Below are 21,695 nucleotides of genomic sequence, written 5' to 3'. Positions count from 1 at the left end.
TTGGTATCAGGATGATGTTGGCCTCATAAAATGAGTTAGGGAGGATTCCCTCTTTTTCTAGTGATTGGAATAGTTTCAGAAGGAATGGTATCAGCCATAAAAACCCTAGAGGAAAATCTAGGTAGTACCATTCAGGACATAGGCATGGGCAAGGACTTCATGTCTAAAACACCAAAAGCAACGGCAGCAAAAGCCAAAATTGACAAATGGGATCTAATTAAACTAAAGAGCTTCTGCACAGCAAAAGAAACTACCATCAGAGTGAACAGGAAACCTACAGAATGGGAGAAAATTTTTGCAACCTACTCATCTGACAAAGGGCTAATTTCCAGAATCTACAAAGAACTCAAACAAATATACAAGAAAAAAACAAACAACCCCATCAAAAAGTGGGGAAAGGATATGAACAGACATTGCTCCAAAGAAGACATTCATACAGCCAACAGACACATGAAAAAATGCTCATCATCACTCGCCATCAGAGAAATGCAAATCAAAACCACAATGAGATACCATCTCACACCAGTTAGAATGGCAATCATTAAAAAATCAGGAAACAACAGGTGTTGGAGAGGATGTGGAGAAATAGGAACACTTTTACACTGTTGGTGGGATTGTAAACTAGTTCAACCATTATGGAAAACAGTATGGCAATTCCTCAAAGATCTAGAACTAGATGTACCATATGACCCAGCCATCCCACTGCTGGGTATATACCCAAAGGATTATAAATTATTCTACTACAAAGACACATGCACACGTATGTTTATTGCGGCACTATTCACAATAGCAAAGACTTGGAATCAACCCAAATGTCCATCAGTGACAGACTGGATTAAGAAAATGTGGCACATATACACCATGGAATACTATGCAGCCATAAAAAAGGATGAGTTTGCGTCCTTTGTAGGGACATGGATGCAGCTGGAAACCATCATTCTTAGCAAACTATCACAAGAAGAGAAAACCAAACACCGCATGTTCTCACTCATAGGTGGGAACTGAACAATGAGCTCACTTGGACTCGGGAAGGGGAACATCACACAATGGGGCCTGTCATGGGGAGGGGGGAGGGGGGAGAGATTGCATTGGGGAGTTATACCTGATATAAATGATGAATTGATGGGTGCTGACGAGTTGATGGGTGCAGCACACCAACATGGCACATGTATACATATGTAACAAACCTGCACGTTATGCACATGTACCCTAGAACTTAAAGTATAATAAAAAAAATAAAATAAAATAAAAAAGAAAAAAAAAAGAAATTTGCTAGGGAAAATAAATAAAAATGTTATCTCTGAGCTGGATGTAGTGATGCATGCCTTTGGTCCCAGCCACTTGGGAGACTGAGGCAGGAGGACTTCTGAAGCCCAGGAGTTCATGGCCAGCCTGTGAACACAGCAAGACCTCATTTCCAAAAAGAATTAAAATTAAAAAGAAATGTTACATGTGGGAAATAAAACTATCTTTAAGTATATAAAAAAAAGAAATATACTAATAGTGATCTTATGTATGTAAATTGTACTAGATGTATAATAACAGCAACAAGTTTCTAATTATTTGGTACCTGTTGTGGGGTCATAACTTCCATATGTATTATCTCTAATTCTCACAACTCTAAAAGAAAGTATTATTTTCCTTCTTTTCAAAGTGAGGGAGCCCTGAAAAAAGAATCATTTTCAATTCTACCTGGGAAACGCTATCAAGGATTCATCGTAGAGTGACCGCTAGATTGTGTTTTAACGTATGACGAGAAGCTAATTGGACAAAAATGAGAAAGCCACATCTTCAGGAAACATTACAAAACAGTTAAAATATAACTCATGGAAAAGAAAGGTGGCAATGAAGATAGACAGGGCCAAGTGGGAAAAGTCTGGTCTAGGAGTTTGGTCTTAGTATAGTAAGAAGACTTTAATGCTATGGTTTTTGCCACACAAGCTTTTAAATAATATCATAACCATTAGCCCTCATGCCCCTGTGGAATTCTCCTTTCATTTACATACCATATGGAAGTTCTGCAAAATACTGTAATGTGAATGAGAGATATGGTATCTAAAATAACATATCCATCAGAGGGCTGCCAACCGGCTGTTCATGGTGAATCATTTAAATTTAAAATTTGGTGTTCTGCACATAGAAGTGTGCAATCCCTGTTGAATTTTTGAAGCTCCCTGAAGAAGCCTCTTCTTTCTGCAGCTGCTGTGTTCATTTGCATTTCAATATGAGCATTCAGAGGTCAACTGCCTGTATTTCAGGCACAATTATAAACTGGAGATACTGCAAATATTCGGAACTGGTGTCTCTACAGGCATGTGGATACAGCTCTGGGTTTCCAGTATTGCCATGCTGCCTGACAAAGAATAGGCAGTATAGTGTTAGGCACGGGATGAATGATTTATGTGATGTCATCAGTTACTCCAGCCCTTTCATAGAATATTTTTTCTTCCCTACAACACTAGTCACCACCTAAGCTCTAAATCAATAGCTAGTCATTTGTTTTATTAAACTTGATCTGCTTTCCGCGCAGACCAGAGGGGTCCATATGGCGTTGTTCTGGATTCCCGTCATAACTTAAAGGGAAACTTTCACAATGTCAAGAGCCCTTGATGTCCTGCAAATGAAGGAGGAGGATGTCCTTAAGTTCCTTGCGGCAGGAACCTACTTAGGTGGCACTAATCTTGACTTCCAGATGGAACAGTACATCTATAAAAGTGATGGCATCTACATCATAAATCTGAAGAGGACCTGGGAGAAGCTTCTGCTGGCGGCTTGTGCCATTGCTGACATTGAAAACCCTGCTGATGTCAGTGTAATATCCTCCAGGAATACCGGCCAGAGGGCCGTGCTGAAGTTTGCTGTTGCCACTGGAGCCACTCCAACTGCTGGCCGCTTCACTCCTGGAACCTTCACTAACCAGATCCAGGCAGCCTTCCAGGAGCCACAGCTTCTCGTGGTTACTGACCCCAGGGCTGACCACCAGCCTCTCATGGAGGCATCTTATGTTAACCTACCTACCATTGCTCTGTGTAACACAGATTCTCCTCTGTGCTCTGTGGACATTGCCATCCCATACAACAACAAGGGAGCTCACTCAGTGGGTTTGATGTGGTGGATGCTGGCTCGGGAAGTTCTGTGCATGCATGGCACCATTTCCCGTGAACACCGTGGGAGGTCATGCTTGATCTCTACTTCTACAGAGATCCTGAAGAGATTGAAAAAGAAGAGCAGGCTCCTGCTGAAAAGGCAGTGACCAAGGAGGAATTTCAGGGTGAATGGACTGCTCCAGCTCCTGAGATCACTGCTACTCAGCCTGAGGCTTCAGACTGGTCTGAAGGTGTGCAGGTGCCCTCTATGCCTATTCAGCAGTTCCCTACTGAAGACTGGAGTGCTGAGCCTGCCACAGAAGATTGGTCTGCAGCTCCCACTGCTCAGGCCACTGAATGGGTAGGAGCAACCACTGAATAGTCTTAATCTGTTCTTGCATGGGCTCCTAAGCAACATGGAAAAATGGTTGATGGAAAATAAACATCAGTTTCTATGCACCTTCATTGTAACATTCATTTCTCTGTTGGGCCCACTTTCTGTTAGATTCCATAGAGTAAGTCTATTCCACCTTCAACCATCATAAGTATGATCCACTGTTTATATTACTGACAATGTTGAATAGTGTTCTGGGTGCTGGAAATACAATGATAAACAAGATCAATGTGTATCTGATCCATATAGGGCTGATTTTCTACTCTGAAGTAATCTCTGAATTCCATGATATGTTTAGAGGCTTTTGCACAGAATAGGCATTTAGCAAATGCAAAATGAAGAAATGGATTGCCTAGTCTAAGCCATGGTGTTAGAAACTATGGAAGATCCAAGATAAACATAACAAATGTTAGCCTTCAGGGAGTTCTTACTCTGTGGTGGGCACAGACAAGCACACAGAAAATTCTAATGCATGGCAGAGAGTATTGTGTGTTGTAATAGAGATATAAACACATTTCTGTGGGAGCATATAATGACAAAAGATTAATTCTGGCTTGGAGGGATGTCCTGCCCTTCTGTCACAGCAGAAAAAATATGGTATCATCCACTGTGCATAACTGAAATCCATTTGCCATATGCATAAAGAATTAGTAGATTCACAAAATAAATGAGAGTAGGGAGAATTTGATTCACTGCAGTTTTCTTTTTCATTGCAATGTTATAGTATGTTATCCAATGGTATCTTCCAGATTTTATAATCATCTTCCAAGAAAATACTTGGATCCCTTCCCTTATATCTTCCTTCCTTTTACTATCCTTCCCTTACTAATGGGTACAGAAGAAACCGTGAGAACAATCTGAAAGTATTTTAGTACCTAGAATAAGAACTAACACAAATAATTAACTCAAGATTAAAAAAAAATAAATAAACTGCTGCTTGTTTTATTACTCTATGGTCATGAGTTAATTTGCCGAAATCATTCTTAAACAATGGTTCCTTAGCCTCACATAATGAAAAAAGCACTATTCAAGAAATTAGGAGGCAAGTATTCTGAGGCTAGCTTCTACTAACTAAAGATATGACTTTAGGTAAATCCTCTTGGTCTTATTTTCCTTATCTGTAATATTATTGGACCAAATTAGAAGGTCACAATCTTGGATGAGACAGGGTCTCACATTTGCCATGTGAGAAAATGGAGCTCGTGTTGTCATATCTTCTGATTATCAAGAGAATCCACAAAGCTAGATATTCATGTGAAATTTCCATAAAATGGCATTTAGGCCAAATACAACATATCTAAAGGCCAAATTCAGCCCAAGGGCTTCCTTTCTTCAGCTTGTAAAGTAGATGCTCTCTGAAATCTCTTTTATCTCAGACATTCTTTGATTCTGCACTGTTAAGACAGTCTGATTTTCCTTTGTTTAACAGCTACTAGGCTTCAAAGTTCTGGTTTCCCAGATGAATTAAAGAACATGTTTTGAGGGACCGTAAAGTTAAATTGTAATCACAGATTGGAGAGTTGTAGTTTCTGCTAATCCTCTTGGAGGCTTCTGATTTGTTTAAACAATATGAAAATTAGGAATGAATATTAAGTGGTCTAACTCAAGGATCTAGTTTAGAATAAAGAAAAAAAGAAGGAAGAGCAGCCCTTTCCTGCTTCCATTTCCTCTCTACATGCTGCTGTGAGGCTGATCCAGCCAGAGAGTGCCTGGTAAGTCTGCTTGGTACAGAACCTCATGGCTAGGTTAATCCTGGCTCACAGCAGAGCCTAAAAAATAATCGTTGAACGAAGTAAATACTACTGAATGAAGTCCTGTTCTTTGGTGCACTATCATGCCAACTAATTAACATACCTACCATTTACTGGATAAGAAAAGAACTTTGAATAAAACAAAGCATTTTATTATGTGCATTTAAGACTTTAAAGTTTGCCTAATAAGATGAAACTCCTTTGGTCCCCACAAGCTTCTACCACTGAGCTCATACCTTATATGGTGAATTTTTTTTTTTTTTTTTTGAGGACACAGATTCATCTTACTTGTGTTTCTGTCAGCAGCATCCAGCACAGTGTCTGACATGCAGTAAGTACTCAATAAATGTCTTTTTAATCAATGACTTAATCTCTGAATGAGTCAACTAATAAATTATTTAATGAGCCAGAATTTCTCTCTAGGGCCAAAGCAGCAAGAACAAAGAATTGAATATAACTCAATGAGTTCTACTAAATCATTAAAGAAAGATGGTATCAACAGTCTGAATTTCGAAATGAAGCCAGAAGATTAGTAAAAGTTTCTGGGCTCTTTACATCACTCCCAAATAATTGTATACAGTTGCCATATTCTGAACATTTCAAATATAATGTTATGAAATTTTGGGTGCTATTTAAATCTAATGGAGAATACTGTTTTTGTTTGTTTGTTTGTTTGTTTTTAAGTATAGGCAAACAACCTGATTAGTCTTTAAGTTCCCACTTACCTTCTTATGCTGCACCTTCAACTCTCAGTTTTCAAAGCCTTTGCAGTGCTATCAAAGTTTATCAAACATATGCCTCATCAAGTGGTCAGTCTTTAGCTCTGGGCATTTTTCCATCCCATAGTTTAGTTCTCAAAAGGTTGGTATGCTGACCAGAGTCAAATCAATGCCTGTACAACTTAGGGGGAAACTAAGAATTCATACTCAATGCTATAGAACCACTTTCTTAGCACTCCCCACCTCCCTGCCCTTACTGTCTCCCTGTCCCACTCCAGGTTCCAGTCTCTCCCACCCACCTCCTGGCCCTCTGGCTAAAGATCAGAGAGTTTAATTTTCACCTCTGCCTCTCACTTTCTGTTCCTGAGATCACCCTGCCATGGGAACCAAGTGGGGAAAGGCTAGAGAAAGGAACAAACCAACAGAGAATTCCCCCCCTGCCCCACACACACACTCTTGGGATATAGTTCCTTTGGTCACAGAGAAGGGTTTCCATCCTTAGAGTTAAAAGCATCCACCCAGACACTTTTGCCTTTGCCACCACCACTTGCTATCACCTTGCCAGGGTTACCTGGGGGCTTGAATAGAAGGAAACAAAAAAACAAAAATACAACTTTCTCCACTCTCTCTGATTTGTAGGGTGCCATTTTCTATTCCTCAGATTGGAAATAAAGAACTTTTCTTGGAGCTTTTTCTGCTTGCATCTGGTGCATAGTTCCATGATTTGGCTGCTTTTGAGTCTAAATCTGAAGATATAGGGGAAAATCACGCCTGATTCAGTGATGTTTTGAGTTCTGTTATTTTTCCCCAATCCACTTATTACTACTTATTTTTCAGAGTTTTCAACTAGCTTCTCCAGCTCCGTCCAGGATTTTTAGCTGTATTCAGTGGGAGAATCAGAGTGTGCTTACTCCATCTTGATTGGACCAAAATTTTTCCCATGTAGTTTTATTAGATGGTGAAAATACATGAGATTGCTTGATGGGATTGTCTGGTCCACCTAACAGATCCTGCTGTAAATTGGCATTGCTATGTTTAGTTTTGTTTAAACAAGTGCTATTCTACAAAGGAATGCTTTCTGTCTGGTAAACTGACTTGACAATCTGAGAATGAGACTTGTTATTTGATCACACTCCTTGAGGTATCCTGTCATCCCTTTGGCCTCATTCATGTACTTAACATATATTAATAGAGCCAATTGTGTGTCAGGTGCTATGCTAGGCACAAGGGCTACATCTGTAAAAAACACAGAATCCTTGTCTCTAGGGAGCCCACAGTGTCCTGGAAATCAGTGACAGATCACCACCAATGTTACAAGACAGCAAAACTGAGCCTTAGATCCAGGTTAGAGATAGTTATGTAAACAGGCAATTTTTGTTTTGAATGTTTAATATATGATAAAAGTCAGTACCAGTATTATAGGGAAACAGAACAGAATCATAATTATGTATTAGTGATTTCTCACTTCTCAACTAATGACACTCTAATCTGTCTACTTACTTAACTGAATACTTGGACTCATCCTTCATTATTTTTCCTAACACTCAACATCCTATCCGTTAGTACATTCTATTCTCTATGCTTTCGAAATATGTTCAGAATCCTGCAATAGACTAAGCTACCATAATCTCTTAGCATTCTGTCACAGTATTTCCTGCGTTTCCCCATTTTCCCACTCTTGTTCTATTTTCCATGCAGCAAAGTAAAAAAAAAAAAAAATTAATGAAAATCAGATAGTAATGTTTCTCTGGAAAAAAAAAAAAAAAAAAAACCACTCCAAAGCACTACCTCATCCAACCCCCTTCTCTCTTGCCTCATATCCTACTTCTCTTCCCCTTATTATGCTTCAGCATTTCTTTTATTCCTCAAAGAACATATTAGGCATATTTGCACTCGCTAATGCCTCTGGCAACATACTTCTCCCAGATCTTTATATTTTGAATGTGAAGAAATAAATCATATTATTATTAACAAAACTTAGGTCAGGGACGAGGTAACATAAATCAATTTATTTTATCAAATGCTTTGTTAGTATAAACTTGTTTAAGTAAAAAAAAAAAAAAGTATCATCTAAATTTGCTAGATACTATTTTTAAAACCATCTTTTTCAGGCACAGAGAGGTTAACTAACTTACTAGTAACAATGAACAGAAGAAAATGGCAGAACTATGATTATAACCTTCTGTCTACTTCCAGAATCTGTGCTCTTATATGCTACATTCTGCTGTTCTTAATAGTTGAGAGGCATTCTCTACACAAAGTGCAATGTCATCTTGCACATTCACCCCCTTCAGCCATGTGTGGAATTATGGGGGGAGTGGAGATAGATGGGGACCTAAACCCACAGAAATAAGAGGCAAGAGAATTCCCCAATTTACCAATATATTCACCACATCTATAATCTTGAGACTAATGTATTAACAAATGTCTCTTGTAAATGTGGATACCAACCACCACTGGCCCCAATTAAAAAAAAAAAAAAAGCTAAGCTTGCCAGCTATTCACAGTAACTTTGATTTTTTTTTAATTTAATTTTTTTTCTTTAGTTTCTTAATCTATAGTGGAAATAGCCCCTAGCTCATTGAGTTTTGTGAGATTAAAGCATTTTGTAAAGTCCTGATTTTGTTAGCACACATTTCAATAGAGCTCTCTCAGCTACCTGAAGAAGGTGAAAGGTCAGCCATGTGCTTCTTTCTCTGGTGGAGGAAGAAGGCTGGAAAGTAGGTGAAATGGCACAGGCAGAATTTAAACTTGGATTTCTATGAACTGAACTCCTGATGCCTCATGAATGCTAAAATAAATTATGATTTCTTTCTGCAAAATATATAAGCATCCAAATGACTTAATAAGAAATTAATTACAAAAGTTAAACTTCTATTTGTTCTCTTCTGGTATTTTGTTGGTTTTCCAATTATTGTTATTTTTTTATTATTATTTTGATGGGGAGGAATCTGCAATCACTTAGGCCTTTGGGTGATTAGGAAAAAATAGTCACCAGGCACTTCTACAAGATCCTAATGCCACTCAAATAGGCCAGTTGTTTCCAGATGCTCAATAATAACAAATGATTTAACAAACTGTGAAAAAACATATGCATCCGTCAGTGTTTAAGCTCTTGCGTTGATTGGCCCCTTCTGTACATATCTGGGCCCAGGTCTTGGGCAGTGCTAGCAGGCATTTATCTGAGAGAACAGACGCATGGAACTGTATAGGAAAAATTCAATACTGTTACCATTTGTTTTCCCTAAGTTTATCTCTTATTTAGAATAATTTTTTAAAAGGTGATACAGGGATTTCTTCTTTCCAAAGAATAACAATATAGTATAACAAGAAAACTAGTCATGACATTAGAAGTTTCTGTCTACTTTTGAGTTTTACTCTCTGAGTGACCATGGGAAATCGACTTCACTTGTCTACAGCTCAGTTTCTTTATATATACAGTGTGGATAATTTCTGCTGTCCATGTCTATCTTGCAGTGTTGAGGCACATAACAGATAAATGCAAAATTATGCTGAAAAGTGCCAAACAAATGCAAATTGTCAATATTTTCCCCATTCAATTCAATAAACAGTACAGTAACCATGCCCTAAACACTGTGATTTAATTTACAAATTAAAAAGGCTCAAATTTGCCTTTGTGCCAGTTGCTGTCTATTGTGGACAAGGCATAAATAAAAATCAGAAATAAAAGCTAAACAGTGATTGCCTGAGAGTCTAATGGGTATCACATCAGGTGAGACCTTTCACTTACTTTTATACTCTAAAGTCTTGACCAGAAATATATAGTTACTAAAGGTTAGTATGATTTACATTTTGATATAGTTACTACTTATGAAGCATCTTGTGCCAGGCTCTGTGTGAGATACTTATGACTTTTCTATAACATTTAATTCTCATATCATCCTTGTAAAATGAGGGTCATCATTTGGCAGATGATTAAACTGAATGTTAAGTAACTGAAGTAACCTGTCCAAGTCACAGAGCCAGGAAGACACAGAACAGGATTCAAACATAGATCTCCATACCCTGTTCATAAGAGAGAAAAATAAAAGAATGAGACTCAAACCAACACCTTTTATAACAGTCAGAAAAACATGTACTGCTGTACTCTGATAGTGATTGGGAGGCTGAGTTGCAGAACATGGCTTAGGGTCAAGGTAAAGCACCTAAGTGTGGCCTCAGAGATTGCCACTGAATACCCAGTCTTCTGGAAATAGAATCAATCAAGTGAGAAAACTCTTCTTTACTTAGCATGTTAAATAGGGAAAGGTAAGTATAAGACTGACCTATGAAATGAATGTTTCCAACTCTGCTCCCCTAAAGTATTTCCACAATTCTATAATAAAGAATATAGAGTGTCAGAGAAAGGTCTAGAGAAAATGATCCAGAGTTCAAAGTGCAACTTAATTTTAATATCTGCAATCATGGTGGTCTTCATGAAGGAAGTGTTCTTGGATCCTTTAAAAATGGTTAGCAGCTACTAGCACAATAACAGGATCAAATTCTCACACATCAATTTATATCCTGAGTGTAAATGTGTTAATGTCCCCACTTAAAAGGCATAAAATGGCAAGTTGGATAGAGAAGCAAGACCCAACTGTCTGCTAACTTCAAGAGACCTGTCTCAACTAACAACACCCACAGGCTAAAACTAAAGACATGGAGAAAGATCTATCAGTCAAATGGAAAACAAAAAACTGCAGGGGTAGCTTTTCTTGTATAAAACAGACATTAAACCAACGATAATTTTTAAAAAGACAACATACATATTGTATAATGGTAAGAGTTACAATACAAACAAGAAGACTCAACTATCCAAAATGTATATGTACCCAACATTGAAGTACCCAGATTCATAAAACAGGTTTTTAGATATCTATGAAGAGATTTAGGAAGCTACACAATAATCTTGGGGAACTTCAACACCCGACTGACAATGTCAGATGTATCATCAGGGCACAAAACTAATGAAGATATGCTGGACTTAAACTCGGCACTTGACCAGTTGGAGCTAATTACACATCTACAGAACAGTCCATCCAAAACCAACAGAATATATGTTCTTCTCATCTGCACATGGCACATAATTCTAAGATGAGCATGTGCTCAGGAATAAAGCAAGTCCAAGCAGATTCAAAGAAATTGACATCATACCCAACACACCCTCAGACCACAGCAAAATAAAAATTAAAAATCATTACTAAGAAAATCTATCAAAACCATTCAGTTACATGGAAATTAAACCATATGCTCCTGAATGACTCTGGGATAAAAAAAGAAATTAAAGCAGAAATCTAAAAATTCTTTGAAACTAATGAAAACAGAGGCATAACATACCCAAATCTTTGGGACATAGCTAAAGCATTGTTAGGTGGAAAGTTTATAGCACTAAATGCCTACATCAGAAAGTTAGAATCATCTCAAATTAACAACCTAATATCACACCTAGGAAAGGAAGAGGAACTAGAAAAACAAAAGCAAAACAACATCAAAACTAGGAGAAGATAAGAAATAATCAAAATTAGAACTGAACTGATTGAAATTGAGATGTGAAAATCCATACAAAACATCGATGAACACAAAGTTTGTTTTTTGAAAGATTAAATAAGATTAATAGGCTGCTAGCTGGGTTAATAAAGAAAAAAAGAGAAGATCCAAATAAACACAATTAGAAATGACAAAGGTGACATTACAACTGACCCCACGGACATACAAAATATTCTCAGAGACTACTATAAACATCACTATGCACACAAACAAGAAAACCTAGGACAAATAGGTAAATTTCTGAAAACACCCAGACTCTCAAGATTGAACTAGGAAGAAATGAAAATTCTGAACAGATCAATAACAAATTGTGAAATTGAATCAGAAATAAAAAGCCTCCCAGCTGAAAAAAGTCCTGGGCCCAATAGAATCAAAGCCAAATTCTACCAGATGTTCAAAGAAGAGCTAGTATCAGTCCTACTAAAATTATTCCAAAAATACAAGGAGGAGATACTCCTCCCTAACTCATTCTACAAAGCCAGCATCATCCTGATACCAAAGCCTGGCAGAGACACAACAATAAAAGAAAACAACAGGCTCATATTCCTGATAAACATATATGCAAAAATCCTCAAAAAATAGTAGCAAACAGAATTCAGAAGCACATGAAAATGTTAATTAACCACCATCAAGTAGGCCTTATTCCTGGGAGTCATGGTTAGTTTAACATATGCAAATCAATAAATGTGATTTACCACAACAACAGAAGTAACAAAAACCACATGATCATCTCAATAGATGCAGAAAAAGCCTTCCATAAAATTCAACATCACTTCATGTTAAAAACTCTGAACAAGTTAGGCAACAAAGGAACATACATCAAAATAATAAGAGCCATCTATGACAAATCCACAGCCAACATACTAAACAGGCAAAAGCTGGGAGTATTCCCTCTGAGAATTGGAACAAGACAAGAATATCCACTCTCTTCATTTGTATTCAATGTAGTACTGGAAGTCCTAGGCAGAACAATCGGGCAAGAGACAGAAATAAAGGGCATCCAAATAGGAAGAGACGAAGTCAAGCTACTTTTCTTTGCAGACAATATGAATTTATACCAAGAAAACCCCATAGATTGCACCAGAAGGCTTCTAGAACTGATAAACAACTTCAGTAAAGTTTCAGGATCCAAAATCAACGTGCAAAAATCAGTAGCATTTTTGTAAACCAATAACGTCCAAGCTCAGAGCAAAATCAAGAACACAATCTCATTTAAAATAGCCAAAAAAGAAAAAAATAATAAGGAATAACTAGGAATACTACTTACCAAGGAAGTGAAAAATCTCTATAAGCATTACAGAACACTGCTGAAAGAAATCAGAGATGACACAAACAAATGGAAGAATACTCTATGCCTATGGTTAGGAAGAACCAATATTGTTAAAATGGCAATACCACTCAGAGTAATTTACAGATACACTGCCATTTCTACCAAACTTTCATTTTTCACAGAATTAGAAAAATGTATCCTAAAATTTATATAGAACCAAAAAGACCTCAAATCAAGCGAAATGAACAAAGCCAGAGGCATCACACTACCCAACTTGAAACTATACTACAAGACTACAGCAACCAAAACAGCATGGTACTGGTAGAAAAACACGTAGGCCAGTAAAACAGAATATACAGCCCAGAAACAAAACCACATACTTATACTGAACTGATACTCAACAAAGTCAATAACAACAAACAATGGGGAAAGGACTTCCTATCCAAGAAATGGTGCTGGGATCACTGGCTATCTGTGTGCAGAAGATTGAAATTGGACTCCTACCAGTCACCATAAGCAAAAATTAACTCAAGATGGATTAGAGACTTAAATGTAAGACCTAAAACTATAAAAACCCTAGAAGAAATCCTAAGAAATACCATCCTGAACATTAGCCTTAGCAAAGAATTTATGACTAAATTCCCCCACAGCAATTGCAACAAAAACAAAAATTGATGCATAGGACCTAATTAAGCAAAGGGCTTCTACACAGCAAAGGAAACTATCAGTAGAGTAAACAGACAACCCACAGAATTGGGGAAAATATTTGTAAACTATGTATCCAACAAAGGTCTAATATCCAGAATGTGTAAAGAACTTAAATCAACAGACAAAACACAATCCCATTTAAAAATGGGCAAATAATATGAACAGACATGAATCCCACTATTGAGTGTATATGCAAGGGAAAAGCATTCATTCTATGAAAAAGACAAATCCCCTTATATGTTCATCACAGTGCTGTTCACAATAGTGAATACATGGAATCAACCAAGATGTCCATCAGTGGTGGACTGGATAAAGAATATATGGTACATATACACCCACCATGAAATATTACACAGCCATAAAAAAGAATAAAATCATGTCCTTTGCTGCAACATGGATCAAGCTCAAAACTCAAAAACTGAGTGAACTAATGCAGGAATAGAAAACCAAAAACTACATGTTCTCATTTATAAGTGAGCGCTGAACATTGAATACACATGGACGTAAATATGGAAATAACAGACACTGGAGACTGCTTGAAGAGGAAGGGTGGTAGGCAGCTATGGTTTGGAAGGCTACCTATCAGGTACTATGGTCTCTACCTTGGTGATGGGATCATTTATACACCAATCCTCAGCAACAAAATTTTCTCATGTAACAAACCTGCACATTTACCCCTGAACCTAAATAAAAGTAAGAGGAAGAAAATGGTTAGAACTAGTATTAGTATAGGATTAGGGAGAAAAAGTAAAATAGAAGGGTAGTCTAGAGAAGACAGTTTGTTAATTTAATTCATTCACCAAATATTTATTGGTGGCCAAGTGTGTGCCAGACATTGTTCTAGGCACGGAGTAGAGAATGAAAAAGAAAGTATCAGGGCTGGGTGCCGGTGGCTCATGCCTGTAATCCCGGCAGGACCAATCACGAGGTCAGGAGATCAAGACCATCCTGGCTAACATAGTGAAACCCCGTCTCTACTAAAAATACAAAAAAAAATTAGTGGGGCGTGGTGGCGGGAGCCCGTAGTCCCAGCGCATGAACCTGGGAGGCAGAGCTTGCAGTGAACCAAGATCTCGCCACTGCACTCCAGCCTGGGTGATGGAGCGAGACTCCATGTCAAAACAAAAACAAAAACAAAAACAAACAAACCAAAACAACTCCCTGTTTTTATAGAGCTTATATTTTAGTGAGTAGTGTTTGAGATAGCCAATAAGCAAGATAATAAGATAAATCTATAAAATATGTTAGGTGTTGGTAAGGTGAAAATAATGTCACAAAAGAAGATAGGGAGTATTGGTTGGGGGAGGGAGAGATGCAATTTAAACATGATATCCAGAGGAGGTCTCACAGAGAGGATAATGCCTGAGTAAAGTCATAAATTGGGAAGGAAACATGCTCTGTGACTTGTGAAGCAAGCTCACTATGCACTGGTTACCAACTTGTGTGACAGAACATACTCATATGCAAGTTATGTGAAATGGGTTTATTACTTACAGATAGGCAGCAAAAAAACATCAGAAGCCTAGGATTCATTGTGAGCTGCTCCCCCAAGGCTCAGAAAGCTGCCTAGGGTGGATGGAGTCTCAACTGCATGTAACCCACTTGCATAGCAGACAAGGGACTCTGGAAAGCAGCCTGCACTGGGTGTTATATCCTGGGGTCACATGACTTACTGTGTTAAATCTTTGAAGGACATGCTGTTCTGGTGAGACTGAAACAGAGCCTAGGCTCTTCTAGCCAGTCTCTCTATCTCAGTAAATTACATTATCAGACCATCATACAGTTACTGTTGAGAACTACAAGCAAGAAAGGGAGGAAAACTTGGTCAGTCCAAGGCCATTTGGAGAACTGTCCTGCACAAATCTTGTGGGTAGAGCATTCCAGGTAGAAGACTCAGCAATTACAAGGGCTCAGAGGCAGGGCCATGCCTAGCATATTTGAAGATGTGGGAGAAGGTCAGTGTGTCTAGGGTGGAATAATTTATGGGAAGAATATTAAGAGATTGAGTCAAAGGAAAAGGGGGTGAAATACCACGAGGCAGGCTTCTGTATGTCTTTGAAGGCCATTGCAAGGACTTTGGCTTTTACTTTTAGTAATAAGAAAAAAGTCACTGGGAAGTTTGATCAGAGGATTGTCATGATCTGACTTCTGTTTAAGGGAATTATTATGGCTATTGTGCTAAAAACAGGCTGGAGTGCAAGGAAGGTGGGCAAAAGGAGAAAGTAGGAAACCAGTTAGAAGACTATTGCTATAATCTAGACAGGGGAGGATACATACTGAGTCTGGTAGAAGTAGATTAGTGCTAAGTAGTCTAATTCCACATAAATTTTGAAGATAAATAAGAGTTATGAAGGTATGAAGGAAAAAGAGGAGTCAAAAGTGATTCAAAAGTGTTTGACTTGGCAACTAGAATAATAGAATTTCCAGCAGTGTGAAGTAAAATGAAATACGAATCCCGTCTGTGTGGGGAAGGACATTGTAAGATTTGCCTAGAGTGTAGCCTGGGACCATTGTCTAGTCCTGAGATGGAAGCAGGATTTCCCATCTTATATTATGTCAGAATGAACTATGCCAGTTTCTCTAGGGAGACTCTCTACTGGGGAAATTTAAGGTGTCAGTATTTGGGCCAGCAATCAAGATGGAGATAATAGGCCTCTACAATTTGGGAAGCCATAAAGCACCATACTATCTTTGGAGAGTTGTTGTTGTTGTTTGTTGTTGGGGGGGAAAATAAAATATCTTAAAGGAAACATTTCTTCCAAAATGATAAACTCTAGCTTTACCTCAGCATTTTCTTTCACCTTTTTTTTTTTTTTTTTTTTTTTTAACCACACTTTTTCTATATGTCTTAACCCTATTTATTCTACAATCACCAGACCTGGATAGATTTCACTTCCTAGACACCTTTGCCATAATCGTGGCCTCTACCACAGGCAAGAACATTTTCTTCTGTCATTGGGATCACTGCATTCCCTCTTAATGAGTTTCCCTGACAGCCCGACTCCTACAGCCCTTTAAACCTTTCTCCACAATGTAGTCAGAATAGTCTTTCTAAAACAGAAATCTGATCATGTCCCTCCCTAGCTTCAACACTTCAGTGGATCCCAATTCTCTTATGATAAGTGCAGCAACTTTTTTTTTTTTTTCTTTTTGAGACTGACTGACTTTCCCCCTTGTTGCCCAGACTGGAGTGCAATGGTGCCATCTTGGATGACTGAAACCTGCACCTCCCAGGTTCAAGCAATTCTCATGTCTCAGCCTCCTGAGTAGCTGGGATTAAAGGCAAGCGACACCACACACAGCTAATTTTGTGTTTTTAGTAGAGACGGGGTTTCACCATGTTGGCTAGGCTGTTCTTGAACTCTTGACCTAAAGTGATCCCCTCGCCTCGGCCTCCCAAAGTGTTGGGATTACAGGCGTGAGCCACTGCACCTAGCCAAAATGCAGCAATCTTAACATGGCTTAATCATCTCTGCCTTCCTCTACCATTTCAGCTCTCTCCTTTCTCCTACCTCCTACTCTCTGTGCTGGTCATTGATTTCCTTAAAGTCTCCCAAACATAGCATGCTCTATCTTATCTGTTATTCTTCAAAAATGCTTGGATCACTCTTTCTCCTCCTTCATCTGATTGATATTTAGCCTAAAGCTCAGCTTCAGAGAGCTTCCAGGTCTGATTCACTATTCAGTCCTATCTCAGCCCTTATCAAAACACATTGTAATTGCCTGCTTAGATAGATGCTCATCTGCCCTCTAGACTCTAAGTAAATGAGAGCAAGAATCACGTCTGTCTTGTTCAGCATGATGTCCCTCACTCGGAGCAAATTCTAAGCAGTTAGAAATAATAGGCACTAAGTCCATATTTGTCAAATCAATCATCAATAACAAACTTTAGTTCCTGTAGTTCTTTAGTTCTCAAGAACCTTCTATTAGAAGGGATATATCTCACTCCTTTGGGCCTCTATAGATTTTACCTCCACAAGTTTTACAGATTTATTATCTTCTACCTTTCACTGTATTTGCATAATTTATCTCTGTTATTGGACAAGTTTCCTATGTACAAGCTCCATATTCAAATTTTCTTTTTTTCCCTAGATGACAAATTACACAGCTTTGTGCATATTCTGACTCTAATAAATGTTTACTGAATTAATTAATGAATTAAAGGAGTTTAAATGTTATATTTTATAACTTTCAAATAGGCCAGTTTATAGAGAGCATATGCTTTGAGATTAGAAGTACTGGAAGATAAATCTAAATAGGTAAATTTATATCGATGGTGGAATATCACCAGGTAAGAGAACATAATAGTTTAGAAACTGGAGGTTTGTTGAGGATTTCTGAACCAAAAAGGTATATTATCATAGCTGATAGTAATGAAATGAATCTGTCCTTAAGATACATTTTGTGGTACAGAAATACAATTCTACCCTGCATTCATACTTAGAGTTTGGTTATGGAAGAAAGTGGCTCTTGCTACTGTTGGTGATTCAGAACTTTTTTCAGAGTTTTGGAAGAAAAACCTGAATACAGAAGGTATTAGGCCCATTATGTTGGTACTGTTTCTCAGTATTACCCATGGATCTAACTCTGATAAATTTGCTCCAGTGCATTCTCTAATTACAGGCAACCCATTATTCAGTACCCAGGAATATGACGAGAGTAGATTTGTATCTCAAAGCTATGCTTAATTTGTTTCCCAACAGGTTCTCTGACTCTGAAAACACATCATGTTCAGGATTCCAAAATGGGATTTGTGATCAACGCCATCTATTCAATGGCCTATGGGCTCCACAACATGCAGATGTCCCTCTGCCCAGGCTATGCAGGACTCTGTGATGCAATGAAGCCAATTGATGGACGGAAACTTTTGGAGTCCCTGATGAAAACCAATTTTACTGGGGTTTCTGGAGATACGATCCTATTCGATGAGAACGGAGACTCTCCAGGAAGGTATTGTTACGATTCTCCTCTAGAGAGTAGAGACTGAACAACAGCCAACACTTGATCCTGAAATGTCTCTTTCTCTCCTTTGTGGTTAATCTAGGATTCCTGGTCATGTTTCCCCTTCCCTGACATCCCAAATGAGCAAAGATAAAGAGAGAAGAAGCCCCATTTCCTGTGGCCAGGAAAAAAGCATTGGTGCTGATGTCCAAAATGTGCTTTGGGAATTATCACATTTCAGACACCTAAACTAAGAGACAGGAACCTCACATGATCATAGATAAATAAAAATCATCTCTGTGGTTTCTCTGCACATACTTGTCATGTTATTCCCTGTATTCGGCTATTTTCTTGTGCAATAGAACTATTCTGAAATAGGAACAATTTGATTTCTGGTAATCCAGAAATGGGGCTGAGGTTCTGTTCTATTGTTTGCTGTACCTACAGCAAGTGAGTTATAAGTCATATTTTATTTTATTATTCTCCAGCTGGATCACTTTCTTCCTTGTTAGGGACTAAATTGTTTTTTTCTCTGAAATTTTACCTTTCATTATTAATAGAGGAACTTGAAGAACATAAACCCATAATTATAGGTCAGTCCCCAGAGAAATCACTAAGTACCCAGAACTTACCAGAATTCACATTTATCTTCTACTGCAAATTCTTAAATGACTCGAAACAGTCATTTAAGACTTGTAGACACTTTTAATCTATAAGGAATCATGCCATTGAAATGATATTTTGAGTTGTGGCAGGGTTGAGTCTTTACTCAGCCTTGTATCAAAACAATAGGGTCCTTTGGTCTCTCAGTGCTTTTCTAGCAATAGTTCATACTTAACAACTGTGCTTGGAAAGCTGTCTATACACTCTGTTTGTAGTTGACCCTGCCAAGAGGTTTCATAAATCCTCAACAACTCGCACCACATGTGCCCACACATTCTGTCAGCAACCTTGGTTTAGCACACTTCTATATTCTATATTCTAAGATGAGCTGGAGCTTATCCCAAATGCAGCTGTTACTATTTCACATACCAGACTTATAGGTAATAGCTAGTTTCAGGTCATACAGCCAAGTGAAAAACCTAGGTTTTTTTTTCTATTCTACAGACTTGAAGAATATTGCTATAACTAGGCTGTTTGCCAAAATAAGTTGACTTTTCACATGTTGTTTTCTATTTTTTGGCTCTTCCATATATCCATGAAGGAAAAAATACAAGCATTTTCTGAGGGCCAAACAAAACTTCACAGTTGTAAATCTTTTATGGGAAGGTTGACCAATGAGTTCAGTCTTTAGGCTCAGGTCAAGGCATGGGCCCAGATATCTGCACAGGAATTTACTATTCCCATGTGCATCTCTAGAGTACTGACATCAGCTTGGGACTTGTTGATAGAATTTGATGACTGTAGCTCCACCAATTCAAGAGTTTTTATGTCAAGTACCCAAACCCATTCCACAAACCAGGAAGGGAGGAGATGCCTCAGAAGGTCCAGCTCTATTCCAATGGGAAACCTTGATGGATCAGGCAGAATATGGCTGCCTTATTCATAATCCTTCAAATATGTTGTAAAGGGTTCTTAATCTTTATTGGAACAATCATCCCTTCAAGACTCAGACAAAATTTATAGATATTCTTTCAAGTACAATATACTTAAAATTTTGCAAACAATTTCTGGGAATTCAGGATTGCTTTGAGTGCACTACTAGGTTTGAGTATAACATTAACCCATTAATAAATTATCAGAGTTGACCTCTAAGGGCATAAAGCAGACTCAGGAAAAGGTGATTTACCACCTTTTGTTTCTCAAAATAATCCATTTACATAAGTAGCATATATTGAGTGTGTGTTCTGAGCTAAACACTAAGCCAAGTGCTCTACTTTTTAAACCTATGAGGTAAGTAATGTTACCATTCTTTTTTCCAACCAAAAAAAAATCTTACAAAAGTTCAATGACTTGCTCAAAAATACAGTCTAGTAAATGATAGAGTCAAAATTTTAACTCAGTCTCCTGGGCTTCAACTTCTAACCTGATACAACAGCCTGCCAATTAATCAACCAGGATCAAAATTTTAAAAACACTATATTCTGAAAAAATTTATTTGTAGACATTAGTTTGTTATTTTTGTGGAGTAAAAGCATCCTGCCAGATCAAAGGTATTCCCAGCTGAGTGAGAAACCAAAGGATCCTGGGATGATTAAGGAATCCTCTAGAGTTAAAGAGTTAAAAGAGGAGGATCCTAAACAGAGGAAGCTGAAAGAGATAGCAACTCACTCTGGTACACACTTGCAGATTGTTAGATTTTCCTGATTTAAAAACCTGTGTCATAGAAAGAACGAGACATGCCTAAGGTTGTATGGTCAATTAAATAACAGGGCAAGGACATATGCAATCTCATGCACAATCATCAAGTAAAAATTTACCTTCATTTTTTTTCTTATATTACATTTGAAATGGTTCAATGCATTAATATGTAGTATAAAAGTGTTCCATTACTAGGTGCCATTCATGTTTTTGGTCTAACTAACTCTGTGATCTCTCTTTACTCTGTGATTATCCAACCCCAAAGGCACAGATCATTGTAAGTGCTTTGTTGTATAGGCCAGGGCTTGGGAGTATCTATTATGCCAACCCACAGATAATTTAGCACACATTTAAGAATTACATTTTTTTTTTTTTTCGGAAAAGCACCTTAGCATTGGAATTACAGATAGAAAGAGCCTTAGGATCCACATAAATGTAATACTCTGCGGTCTTCTCCAAATGATTTTTCACTTTTCTCTAACAACAACCCTGTTTAAGCCCCGTGAATAAATCCCTCATTATCATCTGAAGACAATCTTCTCTAATTTTCAGAGTTAGAGCCATTTAGAAATTTCCTTATTTCTGTTCAATTGAACCCTGACTTTCTCTAGTTTACCTTAAATGCTTTAATAGAACTTTTTGTTGCTGTTACTGTAATATCTTTTGTTTATTTTGATTTTGAGCAATATATAAAATTTATTTTTAAAATTATTTAGAATATTCTAGGTTTAAATCATGGCCAGTTAAGGAAGAGCAGACATGAGGAGGTAGAGAGTAAGGGGAAGGAAGGGACAGATATTAAATCAAATAAATTACATATACAAACACACATGCTGAGAAAAACATTTCAGAAGCAGAGAAATATAAAAACCAAGAGGTGCAATGAGAAAGAAAGGCAGGGGCAGGGGAGGGGAGGGGAAAGGGGAGGGGGAGATGGAGAGGGAAAGAGAGGAAGAGGAAGGAGGAGGAAGAGGAGGG

At 37.8% G+C, this 21,695-nt stretch overlaps 1 protein-coding gene, 1 long non-coding RNA gene and 1 pseudogene across 3 annotated transcripts in view; 2 read left to right on the top strand and 1 right to left on the bottom strand.

Moving 5' to 3' along the window:
• The window catches only part of LOC111540753, a 383,731-nt gene that overhangs the window by 182,231 nt on the left and 179,805 nt on the right, over window positions 1–21,695 (bottom strand). The window lies entirely within an intron of this gene.
• Window positions 1–21,695, top strand: part of GRM5 (glutamate metabotropic receptor 5) — a 585,040-nt gene that overhangs the window by 469,439 nt on the left and 93,906 nt on the right. For both annotated transcript variants that reach the window (XM_023209216.1, XM_023209217.1), the window contains exon 5: window positions 18,179–18,425. In XM_023209216.1, the coding sequence (XP_023064984.1) occupies window positions 18,179–18,425 (247 nt within the window). The remainder of the gene's footprint in view (window positions 1–18,178; window positions 18,426–21,695) is intronic.
• LOC111540752 lies at window positions 2,594–3,468 on the top strand (annotated as a pseudogene).

The sequence above is a fragment of the Piliocolobus tephrosceles genome, chromosome 13 (assembly GCF_002776525.5).
Source record: "Piliocolobus tephrosceles isolate RC106 chromosome 13, ASM277652v3, whole genome shotgun sequence".
NCBI lineage: Eukaryota > Metazoa > Chordata > Mammalia > Primates > Cercopithecidae > Piliocolobus > Piliocolobus tephrosceles.
The sequence above is the reverse complement of the archived record's forward strand: the minus strand, read 5'-3'. Positions and strand labels throughout refer to the sequence as shown.